The following is a 20060-nucleotide window of genomic DNA, read 5'->3' on the forward strand; positions in this document are numbered from 1 at the left end:
ATCAAGGTTGTATACCTTCCATGAAGCGTTGTGGACATTATAATTTTCTATGAGCCATCGGAGTAGATGAGTTCCTTTGTCGACCTATCGAATGCTATTCCTGAAGAACTCTGTACACTGATCGGTAATTTAACTAAATTTCCCGTATATTAATATTAATCTGAAGGATCCTTCCTTGGGAGTTATCAACCACAATCAAGAAATTCTTCGTATAAACACCTTACAAAATTTAAAAAGAAAATTATAAGCAAATAAATTATGGATAAACTACCATGCAGAAAATTATCCCACTTACTGGCATCACAAGTTTTCAAATCTGCCTGGAGTTGCAAGCCGGAATCACTTTCACATTTTCGTCCACTTTGTATCGGCACACAAATATTTCACAACCACCATTCAGGACGTTGAAAACACCTGTATTGACAATAAGTTTCATAAGATTTAAATTTTCTGTGAAAGAATGCAAAGAAAGACATTGCTTTAAAACATGTTATATGAAAAAATTGTTACCATTTATGCAAATGTTAGGGAAACAAGGGTTTATTTGCTTAAAGTTTATCAATTGGCTTAGTCTATGTCTCGTTTGAAGTTATCATTCCGCAAGTTTTATGGTTGATACAATGACCTTGTCAGAAAATGCGATCTTTCAATAAGTAAAATGCTCACTGACGTTTTTCATACTAACTGTTAGGTCATTACTTAAACACTGAATTGTCTACGGATTCTTCCGTTTGCCCGACCATGACAGTGATCACACGGCGGGTATGACCGGTCGAGAAGAGATGCTTACTCCTCTGGTACTTGATACCACCTCCGATGTGTTTTAGAGGTCTCTGTTTGCTCTGCTCTCGATTGTTTCAATGGATTTTTTCACTGTTCATTATCCCCATTCATCATTATATAAAAATGAAAAAGGCTTTCAGTGACTTTTCAGTGGCCATTCAGTCACTGAATGGGAGGTACATTTCAGTGACCTTTCAGTTAACTTTCAGCCACAATTCAGGTACCTTTCAGCCACCATTCAGCGTACACATTTCAGTTATCTTTCAGTGACCTTTTCTTTCCCTTTCCGTCATCTTTCAGTTGCATTTCAGTGTCCTTTCAGTCGTAATTCAACGACTTTTTCATCGGCTTTTCATTAGTTTTTTTTTTTTTTTTTTTTTTTTTTTTTTCAGTAATTATTCCTTAACAATTTAATAAAATTATTTTTATCTTCATCTTTAATGAATGTGTTTCATTTATTATACTTTTTGCGATAAGAATATTCAAGTACGTTGAACTGGTAATGATTAGATGTTCAACTGTCTTCTGTCTAAATATAATTTTATTAATATTAAAAATTACAATTCAACTGTGGACTAATAAAATTCAAAATAGTTTTCGAATTTCTAATCTGTTGCCTGAAAATCGATTTAGAAAAATAAAATTATTTAATGATAAAAGATAATGATCCAATATTAGTATCAGAATTTGAGTGACTGATATAGAATTCTCTTTTTTCTTTCTGTAAAATCTCTAAAGCAGTGATAAACATTTCCACAACCTTATTCAATTTAATAAGTTGTTAAATACATGAACAATCAGCCAACCTGAAAAAAAAAAAATATATCAGTCAAAATATGCTCTTAATCTGTTTATATAAACAGGGAAAAAGTTTTCTTCTTATTTTTCAGAGATAATTTAGTTTTTCATTATTCTTGTGTCCATCTAACGCTGTATAATGCGATTATATTAGTTTTCATGGAAATATCTCGCAGTGAAATAAGAGACAGAATTAAATATTATTTAAGCCTCCTTTTGAAGAAACTTAATATTGTAAATTTTGTCTTATTTGTTAAAATCACATGATATTTAAGCTTTTAAATATATCGTTTTAAAATTATTTAACATAATTTTCTAGATAGAGAATTTAAAACTTTCTCCGAGTTGAAGATTTAACTTGAATCATTTCTTTGAGAAACAGGTGCCTGTCGCCGATAATTGTCATCATCCCGATAGGAGATGTGTAATTGATTAGTCTGCCCCAAAATCAGCACAATTAACATATTATATACAAAATGTATACAAGATATATACACATCGCCAAGTTCCTTGATACAACAAGTGAACTACATGTCTCAATTCGATTTCTATACAGATTTATCAATTTTAATACCAGTAGTTTTTAACAAGACGCCGTTGCGTAATGGATAAGGTGACAGACTACCATGTGGAAGGGCCCACGGTTCGACCTCGAGTTTCGAGACCTCGAGAATAGATTAATTTAATACTTTTATGAAAGGAAAACGTGAAATTCAAACTCGTAGTCAGCAAATAGGCCGATTATATAATAGAAAGATACAACTGAAAGATAGGTGAAAGACCACTGAAATGTATCTGTCATTCAGTCGATTGAATGATGAATGAAAGATCAGGAAAAATCACGGGAAAGGATCTATTCAGTGACCTTTCAGTGATCATTCAGTGGGCATTCAGTTACCATTCCGTCGACTGAATGGTATAATTTCATCCTGTGCTTTTTTCAGTATTTTTTATTACATTTCATGCATCGATCATCAGGCTTGCAGGTTTTAGGTAAATAATAGATAATTCATAAAACTTGGTTCTTTCTTTGAGCTTTTTATAAAGTTGAGAAAATATAGGTGAAAAGTAATCAACAGGTCTGTTTGAGAAATTGCAATTATATTTGAAGTGATTTTAAGTTAAAACCTACGTCGGAAAAGTCTTTGCCAAAAGGATTTTCAAACTTTCCAAAATCATTATTTAGCACTCGCTTATTAATCAATTCAAATTAAAAGGCATGTTTTCTTTATTAATGAATGTACTACAGCCTGTGCTATTTGAAATGATATTTATACACTGCGACTAAACATTTTCTGACTTTAAGTGGTACATGATAAAAAGGACTAGACAGAAAATTACAAAAATTATTTTTCAAATTTCACCGTTTACTGATTTTATTTACTGAAAAATAGTCATAGAATAAATTCTTTTAAAAAACGACAGAAAGCCCACATAACATGATATATAAGCAAATGCTCAAAAATTATCAAAGATTTTGAACCAATCTAAATGTATTATTTTTTTTTATTTTCCAAAAGTCTTTGTCAAAGGGTATCAAATCTGTTATATGATGAAAAACGGACCCTAATGATAATGAAAAGTGGGTAAAATATATACCTTTCTTTGCAAACTAATGAATATTTTTTTTTCACAATTATTACTACCTCTGTAGAGCTTTCTTCACTGTTTTGGAGTTACTTTCAGATTTACTAAGCAAAAAGGTTTAAAAAGTCAATAATTCAGGACATTTTTATAAACGAACCACCAAAGACACGTATAAATGATGAACAAATATTTGGAATATAAGGGATAGAATGTGAAAACATCATTTTGTAATAGATATTACTGTACATAAATACAATTTGAGACAGATCTTTTACAATGTACTCATTCGACATATAATCAAAATATATTTTTTGTTAAAAACTAAAGATTTCTTGGCAAGTTTGTATTCTTTCAACAGAGTTGAGTCCCGTTCAAATTATCACAGTTTTATTAGTTCGGACCAGATAGTAGCAGATTCCTTCAGACCTAGCAAAAACTTAATTGTGACGTGATACGACGTAGGTTCATGAAAAACATGTTGTTTTTAGCAAATATGAAAAATAGAATATTTTGTAGCTGAGAGATCATATGTACTCATAGATTAGCACAAGAAGTTTCCCATTTTGAAATATTCTGTATTATTATGCTTCCTGTCAGCTTGTCTCTACATAGTCAATACCCAACTATTTTCGCATAGTGGTCTAAGGATTTATATAGCGTAAGCATACTATGCCGAAATAGAGCACGGCTTCTTTTTCTGAAGAAAATCCGACAGCGCCCACGCCGGGGATCGAACTCACGACCCCAAGATTATCAGTCCGACGCACTACCGATTACGCTACAGACGCCGTTATCTATAACACTCTATTATAATATATATAAACTTAGTTTCAAAGATTTTACACTAAAAGAAAAAAAAATAAACAAAATAATTTTTATAAAATAGTATCTTGCAATTTTTTACCCTTAACACAACTAAATTTCTCAACTATCTGTACATGGAACATTCAAAATATTAAAGACAAAAGATCATGACGTACATGTAGCACAATGTGACGTCATAATAGGGGTGTACTAACATGAATGTAAGAGGTGATGAAACATTGGAAAGGGAGAAAATATTGTCGTTTTTATACAACAGTCAGCATAATAATTACAATAGTGTTGTACTTTGCATGCACTATGCCTAAATAGTAGTCAGGGTTTGACACATAGTGCACTCGCCTCCGGCTCGTGCACCATGTGTCAAACCCTGACTACTATTTAGGCATAGTGCATGCAAAGTACAACACTATTATATAATTATTATGCTTCCTGTCAGTTTGTCTCTATATAATCAATACCCAACTATTTTCGCATAGTGTTCTAAGGATTTATATAGCGTAAGCATACTATGCCGAAATAGTGCACGGCTGTCTTTTCTAGAGAAAATGTAATTAGCACCCACGCTGGGGATCGAACTCACGATCTGGAGAACGTCAGTCCAACGCGTTACCGATTACGCCACAAACACCGCTACTTTACGGAATGTATTTTCAAGTATATAAACGTAGTTTTTATACATTTGTCACAAAACAAGAAATAAATGAATATAATTTCTAAAAGACTGATATTATTGATAAGGATCTTAAAGATAAATTCTCTAACAAATAATCGAATTTATCAGTAACCAAAATTGCAACGTAACATGAACTGGTTCTTCGGAGTCAATAAAACGCTTTTTGATATAACGCTTGATTAAAGAATGTTCAAGAAAATTTTCATTTAGATTTAACGTCTGCAAACAGGTTTGGGATTGAGAATTTAATTAAATTGTCGTATACAAACAACAGTCAGCATAATAATTATAATAGTGTTATTATTTGGATGTACTATGCCGAAATAGTAGTCAGGGTTTGACACATAGTGCACTCGCCTCCGGCTCGTGCACCATGTGTCAAACCCTGACTACTATTTCGGCATAGTACATACAAATAATAACACTATTATATAAGTAGTATTACATTAATTTTATAATAGGACCTTATTTAATGGTTTAAATTGTACGTATTACCACATATACATTTCTTCATCATATTTTGTACAACAGCTTAAGGAAATTCTAAATACTTCTCAGTGAAGAGTTCTTATTTGATGGTAACTACCATAATACTTTGTAAAGTTTGTGTGATCTGTCCTTTCATGAAAAGGGGATAAACGGGGGTCTAAATCGCACAATTAAAATACATTAAAATATTCTTAACATTACATTAAACAAAGATAAAATAATTGATAATTAAGAAATAAATAACAAGTTTAAAAACTTCAATGGGAATTGAAGTGGGTCGGTCACGTGATCAAATCCTGTGAAGGCCGAAGGCCTTCTCAGAAGATTTGATCACGTACCGACCCACTTCAATTCCCAGTGAAGTTTTTAAACTTGTTATTTATTACTTATATATATATTTGAGACGGACAAATGATATTTAATATTGCATTAACCGTCCGCCATAGATTATATGACGAAACGTTGACTCAGAAACAGACAAAAGCATAACAAAAAGTAGTTCCTCAAAGTTCGACGAAATTTTTTTTAATATCCTGAAGAAAACAAGTATTTTTACAATTAATACACATATATCATGATAAAAACCATATTTCTTTATTTTTTTTAAGATTATATTTTATCAAATGTAAAAATTAGCACAACTGTCTTCCGCTTGGTGTGAGTCGCCTCAACAGGGAATTCAAACGAAAGAGGAAAGCATGTCAATTTTTGTTGATGGTGATAGTGCAGTTATTAAAGGTAGATTTCGTTAGAATCTCTGTTGTCATCATTCTTGAAGAACTTGTAGCTGATGTAGATTGGATGTCTAGCTGGGAATAGGTTGAAGAAGGTTGAAGAGGCAGGATGAGATCGGCATTTGGAGGAATTTCGGGAGTAACTTTAACAGACTCCACGGGCACAGGTAAGTTTAAGTTAGCAGATGAATGCGAAGAGTTCGCATATTCAGGATTTGTTAGCGATGCTAAAACTGTACTAGCTTTTTTCTTTTGCTGAACGGAAAGATCTCTATTGTAGGATTTTAAAGAGGCTTCGGATCTATGACCAGACATGAACATTATTTGCCTTGCTTCAAATCCTGCATCGTTCATAGCAGTTATTGCAGTATCACGCAGACAGTGGGGAGTATATGATTGTTGACATTTTGCGGACCTGGATATGTCCTTCATGAAGCATCTGAATGATTGTTTTTGAAGAGGTTTTGAAGTGTACCAGATGTCACAGGCACTTGGACAAGAGAGAGCATCTTTTAAACAGACATTAAACAGTTGAGTAGCTCCTTTTTCTGTTTTCGACATGAGGAGACGAAGCATTTTGAGAGGACAAGAAGGGGAATCTGGGACAGCGTAGAGGCGTTTGTCAGCAGGGGCTTCATCGCTGTGGAGACCACCTTGAAAATTTTTTTGCTGAGTCTCATGCCGGAGAACAACATATTCAGTATCGCCCTCACTACAGAATTCAAATGAATCAAGACGCAGTTGATGGTGAAATTCAAGGCCGCGAGAAACAAAGTGCACAGACAGATTATACCAGACACATTGACGGAGAACAATGGGTGAAAAAGGTGCAGCTTTGAAATAGGAAGAAATTTTTTCGAGATCATGTTGATTAAGAACTGTTTTATGCATTGTAGGCCTTGAAGCGCCGCTTTGGGTCATTTGTTTTAGCATCCCATCAAGGGTACGGTTTGCTGATTTGAACACAGTGTCGTGAACAATATCAATTGGCCGACCGATGTCTTGTAGGTGCCTATTGATTGCGGATCTTATGTTTTTGAGAGTATTCTTATGGTAGTGCTGTGTTTGAACATCAGTCATATTTTCTTTCCTTCTATTGCATTCCTTTGGTTTGGCCTCACAGTAAAATTTTCGTAGGTGTGATGCCAGGACCTCAGCTGTCACATTAGCAAAATCAAGTGATTCATCATAGACCTCAGAATGCCAATCTGAAATATTTAAATGACTTTGCTAGGAAAGGGGGAAACAGCTTTGAATAGTTTTAAAAAAAAAAAAAAAAGAAATGTAAGGTTTTTTTTTAAATTTAATTCTTTGTTTCAAATCTATTTAAAGGAAAAAGCTGATATTTTTAAAATTATTTACCTTGAAATAATTTAATAGCCCACTTTGTATTCATTTTTGTAGATTTTGACTGCCTTGCATCTTCAAACTTTTTTAGATCATTATCAGTACAAGACTTGAATCTTTTGGGTGCAGCTGGGGTCTCTGGAGGGGGGAGGCATGTAAAGGCACTCTCTAACAATTCTTCCTTCATTTCAATCACATTCTGGACTGAGGATACTACTTCCATATTTGATAGATCCAAATTTTCCATGATTTCATCATCAAAGAGGAGCAATAACTCCTCACAAATTTCATTTTCCCCAATATTAAAGTCTCCATAATTAGCCATGTTTCATGTATAATTTACATGTAAAATGCAGAAGCAGACGGATTTGTATAATTACATGGTTTTTATTTTTTTAGTCATATATTATGCATTTTTATTCAAGAAAATAAATGATAAATGTGGATTTGTTAATAAATACCACAAAACAAGGCTTTGTTTGGCATGTTTTATTGTTTTCAGTTGTGTGACCTACTTTACAATGTTTACATACAGAAAGTAGTACTACTCCATGTAGATATTATTACGCCATGCAATTCGACCATGTATTGACCTCTGACCTCTGAAAAACTTCATACAGAAATGAAGATATTTGCTCTCTGTATGTTTATATAATGGAGAAATACCACAAATGTATATATTATTATTTGCATGTACATAATATACCCAATGTACCTGAACAATCGTGATTTCTGTTCACTAATATGTCATTGTATTTGAACAATTTTTCCTTGAGAAATATGGCAGGTAATCTTTTTTTTTAAAATGTACTAGAAAAACTCAACATGTACAAATTTAAGCAAGAGAATTTTCTCAAAAGTCCAAAAAAAAAATTTAATTTAGTATTTAGTGCTTCCTCAAAGAACATACTCAGTAGCTGTTAGCATTCATAATATCAAATTTATGTAGAAACAAAACTAAATCTAACCACTTTTATCCCGCTGTAAAGAAGAATCATATATGACAATTTCTTTAGGACTTTGTATTAAATCAAAAACAATCTCTGAGGAAATTGCTGATTTCCTTGCAAAATATAGCCTGTTCTTGTCCATTTAGGTCAAAAAGGCATGAGCTGGCACATTTCCGTTGCTGTTTTCAGAGCAGAAGATGGATCTTTGAAGGTATTGGTATTAGCCAGACACATTTTATTTTGTGAATGTATTTATTTTGGAACATTTCAAGAAGATGATGACTAATACTCATAAACTTAATTAAGATAAGATGACAATATTCACATTTTAAATTTGAATAAATTGTTTATTTACTTTAAATATTTTGTGTATGTAAAATTGTCAGCTCACAAGGGGCAACTGAAAGTAGCTCTCATAGTTGGGGGGGGGGGGGAGGGGGCTTAAGTACCTTCGGCATCTGAGTCTGCATCAAAGGTTAAAGCTTTTTTAGTAGACTAATGGTTTAATGGTTTACAAATTTAAGAACCAAAATCTACACAATGGTCGTGGGATTATTGATGACAGAATACCATAAGGTTGCTGATTGATGAAATATTTCTAAAAATCTAACTATCGATTTTTAGATAATTTTTACATCATACATTCCAGATTCTGTTTTAAGAATTACATATTGTCATAATTAATAAGTGAATTTGTATAAAAATGTTTAATCTTATATTTTTAGCACAAGACATTTACTCATATTTTTGGGACAAACAAGATTGATTTGCTGTCACACCAGCTTACCCTTCAGAGTGTAAGGGTACAATTGCCTGGAGTAGAAGAGGTGTTTTTAAGGAGCGACAATGCTGGCTGCTACCACTGCGGGTGCCTGTCGCTGAGTTTACATGGATTAGTGAAAGAACAGGTGAGTTGACGATCGATTGCCTGCATGAATTTTTCATACATATAAACTGTTTACAGTTTTTTCCTCATATTATTTTTGTCATATCACACTTACAAACGATTTTGTCCTGCCTTAAATTTGCCTAGACACAGTTGTGTTAAAAATATAATTCCATCATTTTTGAATTCCCCCTGTAAACAGTTAAAGTTCGCTCACTTGCAACAAGGGTGAAAGGGACAAAGCAAAGCCCTGATCAGTCATGTATATATGGAAGGATCTTCAGGTAGTGTAGACTCAAGTTTGATCAAATTATGGCCACTTGCCTTTTAGGTAAGGTGGGGCCACAATTGGATATTAAAGTTTTGCATACTAGTAAACAGGATTTAAGTTGGGAAAAATCTTCTGATGAAGAACAGCAGGGCCATAGTGACTCAGATGAGTGTTGTGGCCCATGGGCTTCTTGTTTGGTTCAGGTAAGCAATGTTGCCTGTGGATTTCTTATTTTGATTGATGGTCCTCAATTTCCATTGCACATAGTGTATTCTAAAATAGCTATTTAAAACATTAAATGCTATTAACTGAATATGTCTATGACAATATTGCTTATTCATAATTGCATGATGAAGTGGTACTCAAAGATTGTTTTATGGATTCATTGATATTCCTGTTTGATGCATTATTTTTTTTCTTTTTTAGGTATCAGCATAGTACGCTATGACTTTAGTGAAGCTCAGGCAGGTAAAGCTATTGTAATGCCAAAATTGCACACATGCGCTCCAAATTAAGAATGTTTGTTTCATCAGGGAAGAATGTAACAACACCATTTGATATGAAGAAGGCAATAATGGATGGAAGTGTCGTAGTAGGATGCCAGTGTGCGGTTGTGGAAGTTGACAAGAAAAAAACAGACTATGATGAGTCATTGCATCAAAGGAGTTACTTCCATCAGTAATCTTGCCTTTAATTTGATGGAGAAGAAATCTTTGCATGGCACAGTTTCAATATGGGCATTGGTATGAAGATAAAGAGAGAAGATGTCTTGAAAACTGAACAGCTTGACACAGGACTCATCATACTATCAGACTTTGAAGAGCCACCAACAAAGTATGGTATGATCTCCTCTCAGAGAAAAGAAAACTCGTCAGATCCACAAAGACCCCATACCAGGATTTTCCACTGTTCCGAATTAGGCTGTAATCAGCAGTTCTCCTCTTATCAGCTTCTGCAAGAACATATGAATCTAGATCGACATTTGCAAGAAAAGACCTCTACATTTAATGAAATTCGACATCTTTGGTCAGAGACATGTCATTCAAATTTGTTCAAGTCTAAACAGAAGCATCAAATAGGCACAGATCGCAACTCCTTGGAAGATTCCAATTTTTCAGGAAAAATACTTCCACAAGTATGGACACTAAAATAAGCAAGAAAATTTGCTCGCTTCTCTACCAAAGTAAAAGAATTTCTCCAAAGAGTGTATCAAGAAGGTGAAGAATCAGGAAGGAAAGCGATTCCGATTGAAGTAGCTCAGCGTATGAGATCTCTGAGAGATAGCAATGGTGAGAATTTTTTCAGTTCTGAGGAATGGCTGCAGCCTTCTCAAATTAACTCTTATTTTGGTAGCCTTTCTCTGAATGGAAAGGCCAGTGGTTTCAAGGAGGAACCAGAGAATGATGAACACTTGAGAGAAGTCTTGCAGTCAATAGAAGAGGAGGAAGAAAGAGAAAACATAAGTAATACACTTTTGTTTGAGAATAGCAGCACGGTGTGATGTGAATAATATAAATGCATTCAGGTAGAGGCGTCTATATATTGATATTGTTAGCATTTTAGCGAATATATATTATGTGTCTGTGCGCGTGCAAAAAAATTCATAAATTTTATGATGTTTAAACTTTTTGTACCAATCGAATTATTGTTGAAGGTTTTTTTTTTCAAGTTTGTCATGGTAGCAATTTGTGATGCTGCATAAGGCCATTGCAAGTTTTTTCTCTGTTTAGCATCCACCCATCTTTCAAAAACCTACCTACCTATTTACAAAAAACGCACAAGCCTAAAATTAAACACAGACTTTAAAGTTGGAAAAATGATGACATTTAAAGGATATGATATATTAATCTATTTTTCTCAGAGAGAGATTTATTCCGTAGGAAAATCAATGTATTAAATGATTATTATATACCTAATATGACAGATTATAGAAAATATACAAAGAAATTGACAGAATTCAAAGGTTTATACCAAAAGAATCAATTTCAGGACTCCTAATTTTGTTTTGTTTTGTTGTTTTTTTTTTCTGATCTGGAGTTTCAAAACCAAAGCACAAGCGGACGCTAAACATATACAAAAAACTTTGGATGGCCTAAAACTTTATAAAACAAATTTTGTAAAGCTTGAATTTCAGAAGAAAAAGGCAAATTTTTGTACAAAGTTTGATTTTAGGGAAACATAAATGTTTTAACATGTAGCTTTGTTTGATTTTGGAAGGAGAAAATGACTCGTTAAAAATCATGTTTGTTATATATGGTTATCAAACATTGCTTTATATATTTTTAAAAGTAAATTATAGTCCGTAGTCATGGTAACCAAAGATTGTTTTTGACATATATAATGATTATTTAAGATGTATTTTATTTATGCTTATTTAAACGTGCTAGGTGACATATACAGCGGTAATTCTTTTTTCTGGCATTGTATGGATATATCTTTGCTATTTTCAACAAAAATGCATTTTAGACATATTCCGTTGCAAATTATCTGTAAAAACTAATTGGTTTAACTTAATTTTGCAATATATAAGACGTGTACTTCCTATTGTATATTCCCAAATTTCTTGAATAAGTGGTATATCTTCTTTAAAATACAACAGAAATGAGATGCTTTATGCTTTTTTTTTTTTGAATTTTTCAGGAGATTTTGTTGCCATGGTAACAAAATATATTAAGAAAACCCATGGGTTTTATTTAATTTTTTAATTGTTCATAATATGCACTGTCTAACATAAATAATCAGAATTAATGAATTTGTGTGATTTTTTCATAAAATTCTATTAAAATGTGCATGATTTTTAAAAAAGAAAATGTAAAAGGCAAATTTTATGAAACGCAGCAAAATGAACTAAAATTTAACACTTTTTAGAAATGATGAACAATTTTATCAATATGGTAATAATTGAATTTTTTTATATTACTTCCTGGGAAAAAAGATTCACTTGTGTTATTTTCATCGAAGAAGCATTGTTCCTTCATTAAATTATAGCTAAATTGACCAGTTTTGCTATTTGTTGCTTGCAAGCCTTTTACTATTACATGGCGTCTGGTTGCATGGCAACAAAGGCTGGCCAGTAAAATCATAGCATCCAATGATGTTCCCTTGGTCCATAAAGCAACATATCAAAATTTCAAAAAAATCTGAGATGGTCATGAATCACCCCTGCCTGGTTCTTACAAATAGCTTAAAGGTGCTTAGACACAGATTTGAAGTTAATATTTACTCAAATTTTCTGTATAATTTCATGACTTACATGTATATGTTGCTATAGCATTTCATACGAAAATTTGATAAAAATCTTATTTTATCTTGAAGTTATTGAAACTTCGAATTTCTGGACGCGTTTGATAGACACATCCTTGCACTTTCACAAATTTTAACTTTTTCCTTAGTACTTTAGAAAAGTAGCAATTTTGTCGTATATTAATGAAAAATATTAAAACTATAATGCAGAAATTCCAGAGTTGAAATGTAGAAAGCAAAATCCTCTCAACAGTATTGTCAGTCCGTGCTCAGTGGTGTGTGCAGAGTTTAACAATTGAACACACCCGGTGAAACGTAAACATTAACAACAACAGAGCTCGTGCCATGTTTACAAAATCAGTTTACGTTTCACGGGTGTATTCAATTTGTTAAACTCTGTACACAACTACACAACACTGAGCAGGGGCTGACAATACTTAAGTGAGTGGGTTTTGCTTTCGCACATTTTTACTCTGAATTTTCTGGATTATAGATGTAATATTATTCATTAATACACATTAAAATTGCTACTTTTCTTAAGTATTAAGGATAGAGTTAAAAATTGTGAAAGTGCAAGGATGTGATAATCAAACGCCCCCCGAAATTCGAAGTTTCAATAATTTCCAGATTAAATAAGTTTTTAATTTTATTTTCTTGTGAAATGCTATAGCAACATATAAGTTGTAATATTATATACAGAAAATTTGAGAAAATATAAACTTCAAATCTGTGTCTAAGCACCTTTAAGACACGCTTTATTCGAACAACACGCTCTTCTGGAGAAGAAAAACAACTATGTTCTCAACAAGTGTAATAACCTTGAAATACATGTCGTGTTTGTAAACATGTATTCCTAAGTACAACGTATACGTGAGCCAAACAATTGCAAACCCAAAGCCAGAATATTTTTAAAGCTTACGAAAATTTGGAAATAGTTTACAGCCTTTTACATGTACATGAAAATACTTCTTTGTTACTATTTATTATTACAATATTTGGATCCAGCAGGCATATTTGTATACAAGTTTTCTTTTTCTTATTCGTTTCGTTTTTTTTCTAAATCTATATTCAAATTTCTTTTTAAAATTGTAATTTCTGATATTTAAAAACCTGTTTTTGGAGGCCCATGTTTGCTCTGCTCCCAATTTGTATTGTTTTAGTGGACCTTGAGCTTATATACTGTTCGTTATCTCCATATTTCATAAACATAATGCAAATTTTAAATCACCTGGTGTAAGGGTACTGTATTAAACAGTTCAGCAAGTACAACATCTCCCTTTTGTCATTTCTTCTCTCTCTCATATTTATTATATTTTGTCAATCGTAAATTAACTTTTCTTATTCCTTGATTAATTTTATCAACAATTGCAACCTTTGTTTGAACAAACAGAAACTTTTTCAATGAATAAGTTCTCATGATAAAAAAAACCTTGTGAGAAGAAATATACATTCAATTAATAAAGGAATTAACAAAGTGTTGTTTTTCTTTATTTTTTTATAAATCTTAAAAGATTTTGATTAAAAATAATGATTTTTTACTTCATTTCAAATACATTATCGATCTTCATTACAAATATCTAATATATTTGATATCATTAAATACAAAGAACAAGTCTCAATAAGGCTTATCTGTGGTCCCCGGTTACTCGTCAAATTTCGAACATTTATTAAAATTTTTAAAAATTAAATTTTATTATTAACTTATGTCTTTATTATTTGAATCATCATCTAAAAATGTCAAACAATAGATATAGGCAGCATACGAAGCTGCGCGTTGAAGGTAGGGTCCTTTGATTTTCATGAATATCAAAAGAAATCAGTGACAGGTACACACTTCAAAGCTTTCATAAACACCGAGCACAGGTTTGTTCAGAGTCGAGTTTGAAATATAATGTGTATATTATATGTGTAAGGGTTGAGTGAAAATATCTTTGTTGAACAACTTTGTGCTCTATGTTTCCTAATTAAAAGTATTGTGATTTTGAATCTCTTCGCTGACTTCATTTACATGCGATTAACCTCTATATGACCTGTTTAGAATTGTATCGTTACGGGTAAATGCCTCCAGTAAACGTGCTAGTTCTCAGTTGAAACGTACTCAGTTTTATGTCGATCAGCATGGACTTGTTTGGTTCATCTTGTTATAGTTTTTATTGCCAAAGTTTTGTATAAAATAGAAAATGTATTTGTAGTTGATTGTGAATCTTGAACATAAAATTCGTCTTTGAAAGAAAAATATCATATCAAGATCTTCTTTTTATAGTATCTAATCTGAATGTCTCCGCCCATATCCATGTAATAGAGAAACCGTAGTCTGATCGGAGGAAAATGCTCCGGAATTTTTTAGTGCGATAGGTGTTAAAAATGGACTTGTATTTTTTGATATGTTTAATTATTCATTATAAATACACAATGTTTTAATTAGAAATACTTCGTTATACACCATGAAAACAAACAAAGTACCGTATGCTAATATTTAACCGGTAAACCAAGGGTGTAAAAAGGGACCACACTACAATACTTAAGTAGAATACTCCTATAAAAGAGGGACAACATCAAAGCAGCATTGAATGGTTAATAAATTGAGGAACTTAGATGTTTTGTTACATTGCTTTGTAGTTATTGAAGATATAATTACTTTCAATATTTAGGCTTTGAAATTAATGAAGTATATATCTTAGTATAACACATAAATATCAAATCAATGTGTTTGACTTACCAAAAGAAAAATACACATTTGTTGCTGTGGTTATAAGACAAACTATCGCCCGTAAAACAAACATTATTGTTTTATGAGAAACGAACATCCATTTAAATTAAATAGCAATATATAACTGGACAATTAGGGAAAGTACAGTATTTTTTGTAAAAACTGAATAAGGAAGTCACTTCTGCTCTGCTTCGTCAAATTTGAACATTTTTTAGAAGGACTGTATCACTTTCAAAGCAGCCTGTACCTGTATTTATTTACGTGCGTTATGAAAGATGATTTATAATGGTTTACTTAAATGTACCTAAGTTACCATAAACATTTTAAAGATTCAGTTTAATATTCATGATGATCAATTCATCATGGAACAAAAAGAATGATGTAACGACAAGAATCCATCCAGTCATATCACCTTTGAAGAAGGGTTTCAAAACTGATTGTGTTGTTTTAAGTTCCAATCGTGTTTTGCTTATATACCCATTCGTATGTTGTTTCTTTTTCTTCGACAAGCCCCGGCAATTGAAGTGAAAGTCGAAGGTCTTTCGGATGAAACCTTAAAAACGAGCCCCCTTGTCTCGGTAGCTGTTAGCATGATAAAGGACCCTCACTACCAATAAAAGGTCTAAATTTGAAGCCCTTCATCAGTCTTTTGTGACGTCTATAGAGAGGAAAATTCTCAAATGGGACTTAAAACAACTCCGTTGTAATAGAATTAATAGAAACTTTCTAATTTAATGATTGTTAAATGAGTTTACATTGGACAATTTTCATTTTTAATCTTAACCCTCTTATATTATCTTTTAACTTTGGTTTGGGTACTTACATGTACATAAGAATTGATACCTTATATCATGCACGGTTTTTCATTACGTGTTTATCAAAGAAAAGATATAAATCTGTAATGTTTGTAATTTAAGACAATTTTTATTTCACTTGGTTACATATAAGTATCAAAGCAAAATTAATATTTTTTTCTCTAGATTACTTTTACATAATGGAGAAAGTAATGTGAATTTCTCGTAAAACTTTCTGTAGTTGATTAGTAAAATACACTCACAAAAATGATGCTGTTAGTTATTTGTTTTTCTTCAACAGGTATTAGTTGGCGTTTAGAAAATAATTAAGGAAAAGCTAAAAGCCCTACTGAAAAAAAAAAACGTTAGTTTCTGACTAATTCATATTTCAATGTAAAACATAACAAATGTTCAGTAACGATACAAAAAAAATAATTAATTGTATTACAATCAATGTAAAATTTAAAAAAAAACAAATATTTGTCTGCTCATAAGTTTCTTGCTGCAGATGAGTAGCACAGTTTAGTAGCTATACACAGGGTTCAGATACATGTCTTTCATTGGTTCCACATATTCTGTAATGAACTGGTCATCAGTGGTAATGTATTCAGCAGGTTCTTGCCCCTCTTCTCTATTACTTCCAGTCAAATATCCACGACTTCTGATTATCGAGTAATTGTGTTCCGCGTGCACCGATGTCTGGTACGAATCGCTATAAAATCAAAGAGATAACATCAGAGTTTGAATAGGAAAAAATCTTTTGTTAGAAAGTTTTACTTGCTACATTTTTGAGATTTATGAGGCCGACATAAGTGACATTTTCTGGGCGTACATAATTTTAACTCTGGGTTGTAGCCAATTAGGTAAATTTTAGTTCGGGATCCATCGTAAACCCTACATGAAGGTTAACACGAAAGATCTACTGGAATTAAAAAAGGTTTTCTTCTGACTGACTTAAGACCCACCAAAGGCTATTAAAACTGATTATCATAGGCTTTCGTCTGTCTCTGCAAAACTACTTTTTGTGTAAATGAGACAGAGTCTAATGACCTGAGGGGTAGGGAGGAGCAACAATAGGGGATCAAGGTCTTATATGGAATTGTATAGGGAAAAATCTTTCAAAATCTTCTTCACAGGAACAGTTCAGTAAATATGCAAGATATGCAGGTAGTAGAGATTTAAGTTTGCTCAAATTTGGGCACCCAGAGGGTATACTACAGGGTTAGATCACTGTATTTAAATATGCAACCATTTCCAAGATATTTAGGTCAAAGATTCCTCAAGGTATGGACCCAAGGGCTAAGTTTGAACTAAAATCGGGATCAAATATTACATAAAGCATGAAAACAGGGGGGGGGATCTTTTGGGAAAAAATTCTTTTTTTCTCCAGAACATTGTTTTGATATTGAAGTTTTCCATCCCCATTTGTATAGATTTACGTTGATAAAGACGATTCTAAGAAGTAGGACGGGTACACAGTATGGGCTATATACTGTCCATGGGAATAAAAAGGGAAAAATCTTTTATAGAAATTATCAATGATAGTAGGGCCAAGGTGACTCAGATGAGCATTGTGATCCATGTGTCTCCTATTATAATCATGACCAAAATTGAGACGCATACAGGGTTCAAAGTTTGACAAAGTTATACTAAACAACTTCATATTAAAACATTACAATTACCGAGATTTATTTTTTCTTTTGAGGAAACACGCTATTGCAAGAGCTACAGCGAAAATTATTCCAGCGATGGCTGCAATTGATGATCCAATGTAGACATACATATTGTATATTTTAAAATAGTTTTCGCTATTGTGTTGTGAGGATGTGTTTCCTATGAAAAGAAATATAAGAAAATAAAATGTTAAAATCATTATTACTTTGAGGTATTTGGCATATTCAAGTGATTTATTTGTTATATTTTTGTAAGTTTTATTTTAGTGTTAAGTGCTATTTTTAACATAATTATTTTACAGTGTATTTATGATATGATGACATTTATTTAAAAACTGCTTTACAATGATATCATCATTTCTATCAGAGCAACATGTATTTGACGATTATATGTAATGCACAAACTGAGATATAGGCCATTTCAGATTTTACTATATGCAAAGTGGCACATTACACGACAAACCATACTCTTTGTTTTGAATCATTACTCCATGTAATGTATCTCAATTATGACACATACAAATTGTATTTAAAAATGTTTCCGAAGAAAAAAAATTTTCGAATGTACAACAGTTACAACTCTTTTCAAACTAGTTTCTTCTGTTGGATTTAGATTGATTAAAATTACTTTCTTTACGACACGAAAAATGAAATATGTAAAATTCTTTCAACTATGTTTTTATCTTTTTTTTATCACTGTATAAGTTAAATGATCAAAAAATTCCTATAAAGACCATATTTCTTCTTCGAAGATATAATTTGTTTTCAATAAGAAAGCAGCTTAGCATTTCAATTTTAACAAAATTTAATTTTCAACATTCTTCATGTTATACTTCAAGTTTATGTTTGAGGAAGATAAAATATAAATGATTCAAAAGAACAAGTCTTTTATAAAATTATTTAATCCACACATTTGCCAAAAAGAACTGAATCCGAAAACACGACATTTTTTAAGAATCCAAATATGGATCATTTTCGTATTTCTCAGACAATGCCTTACTTAAGCATAAATTTCTGGTGTTCTGGCTCCAGGTGCCCATATCTGTACAAAGTAAGTTCTTTGAAGTTGTCGGGGTATATCCATTATTACAAGAAAATGTGCAAGATTCACCTGCTTTTTGTGTGCAAGTTGATGATAACTTGACATGTTTTAAAGCTGACGTGCAGAATATCTCTAAAATCAGAGTCAATTAATGAACATTTTAGTGATTGTAACATCTACGCAGGTGAGTTAAGGCTAGGTATAGGCATTTTTATGTAAATAAACTAATTAAAATGCCTTAGGACTATATCTATTATACAGAGAAAGTTAAAACTTATTGTCTGATACATATTTGGTACCCACGACATGAAATAGTCAGTACATATTATGACGTCATATTATGACGTCATTGTTCTTTACTATACAAGATTATAATGGACTTCAACAAAAACGCTTCGGCGCAAGGGCATACTCTATTTTATTTAAATGAAACAAGGTATATTAAGGAGCAAAATATTCCAAAGATTGCTGGTATTGCTGCACACATATCAACAGCTCAGTTGTATAATTTCTATTTGTAAAGTTTTAAGTTGAATCAGGGTAAAAATGTACAGTCCGTTATAAGTTTCCTCAAATTCTGATCAAATGCCTAGGATTTGTGTAGCAGTTTTATTAATATATAGAATATTCTTCTTAGCATTATACAATTTTTATGTAAATATAAATATGGTAATCCCTTGTGCCGAAGCTGTTTTGTTGATGGGTTTTATTACCTCCAGTAGGTAAGATCAGTGACGTCATAACATGATGTCATAATGCGTACTGCCTATAACATATCGTGGGTACTAAGTATGCATAAGAAAATAAATCAAAACTTTCTCTGAATAATAAATATACCTGTTATGCGTTTTTATTAGCTCATTTGCATAGAAACGCCTATACATAGCCTTAACTCACATGCATAAAACTCTATTTATTCATTAGTAAGTTAAATCAACGAGCTACTTAATCATGAAAGTATGTGAAAACAGTATTATAGAAAAAAAAACAAAGTAAAATCTAGTTTTATATTCTTACTACTTTGGAAATTATTCATAACAGAGCAATAAGTTTTGAAAACACTTTCAAACGAATAAAGGACCAGTTTTGTTCTCTGGGAAAAGTAAAACCCTCTTTAGATTTGTTTTTTTTTTTTTTTTTTTTTTACATGTATGTATTTCAACTCGCAGGTTTTAACAAATCTTCGACTCTTTAGGACAAGAACAACATTCTCTTCCTCAAAAAAGTTATATCACGGCAAGATGAAGATCCACAT

The 20060-nt window shown here is 32.0% G+C and overlaps 2 protein-coding genes, 1 long non-coding RNA gene and 1 pseudogene across 3 annotated transcripts in view; 1 reads left to right on the plus strand and 3 right to left on the minus strand.

Annotated features, from left to right (window-relative positions):
* The window catches only part of LOC133199747 (low-density lipoprotein receptor-related protein 6-like), a 314855-nt gene that overhangs the window by 81778 nt on the left and 213017 nt on the right, over window positions 1-20060 (minus strand). The window lies entirely within an intron of this gene.
* LOC133199737 (uncharacterized) lies at window positions 7-8328 on the minus strand. Its single transcript, XR_009722825.1, has 3 exons — window positions 8205-8328; window positions 296-414; window positions 7-219 (listed from the first exon to the last, which is right to left on the minus strand). It is a non-coding gene; the product is annotated as an uncharacterized LOC133199737 (long non-coding RNA).
* On the plus strand, window positions 9525-10990 carry LOC133199727 (uncharacterized; annotated as a pseudogene).
* On the minus strand, window positions 16579-18933 carry LOC133199732 (uncharacterized). The gene is made up of 3 exons (XM_061335599.1): window positions 18764-18933; window positions 17773-17923; window positions 16579-16802 (listed from the first exon to the last, which is right to left on the minus strand). The coding sequence occupies exons 1-3, from the start codon at window positions 18801-18803 to the stop codon at window positions 16613-16615; spliced, it is 381 nt and encodes a 126-aa protein (XP_061191583.1). The 5' UTR covers window positions 18804-18933; the 3' UTR covers window positions 16579-16612.

Source organism: Saccostrea echinata, unplaced genomic scaffold, assembly GCF_033153115.1.
Source record: "Saccostrea echinata isolate AGI-Se365-2 ecotype Australia unplaced genomic scaffold, CSIRO_AGI_Sech_v1 ptg000035l, whole genome shotgun sequence".
In the NCBI taxonomy this organism is placed as follows: domain Eukaryota; kingdom Metazoa; phylum Mollusca; class Bivalvia; order Ostreida; family Ostreidae; genus Saccostrea; species Saccostrea echinata.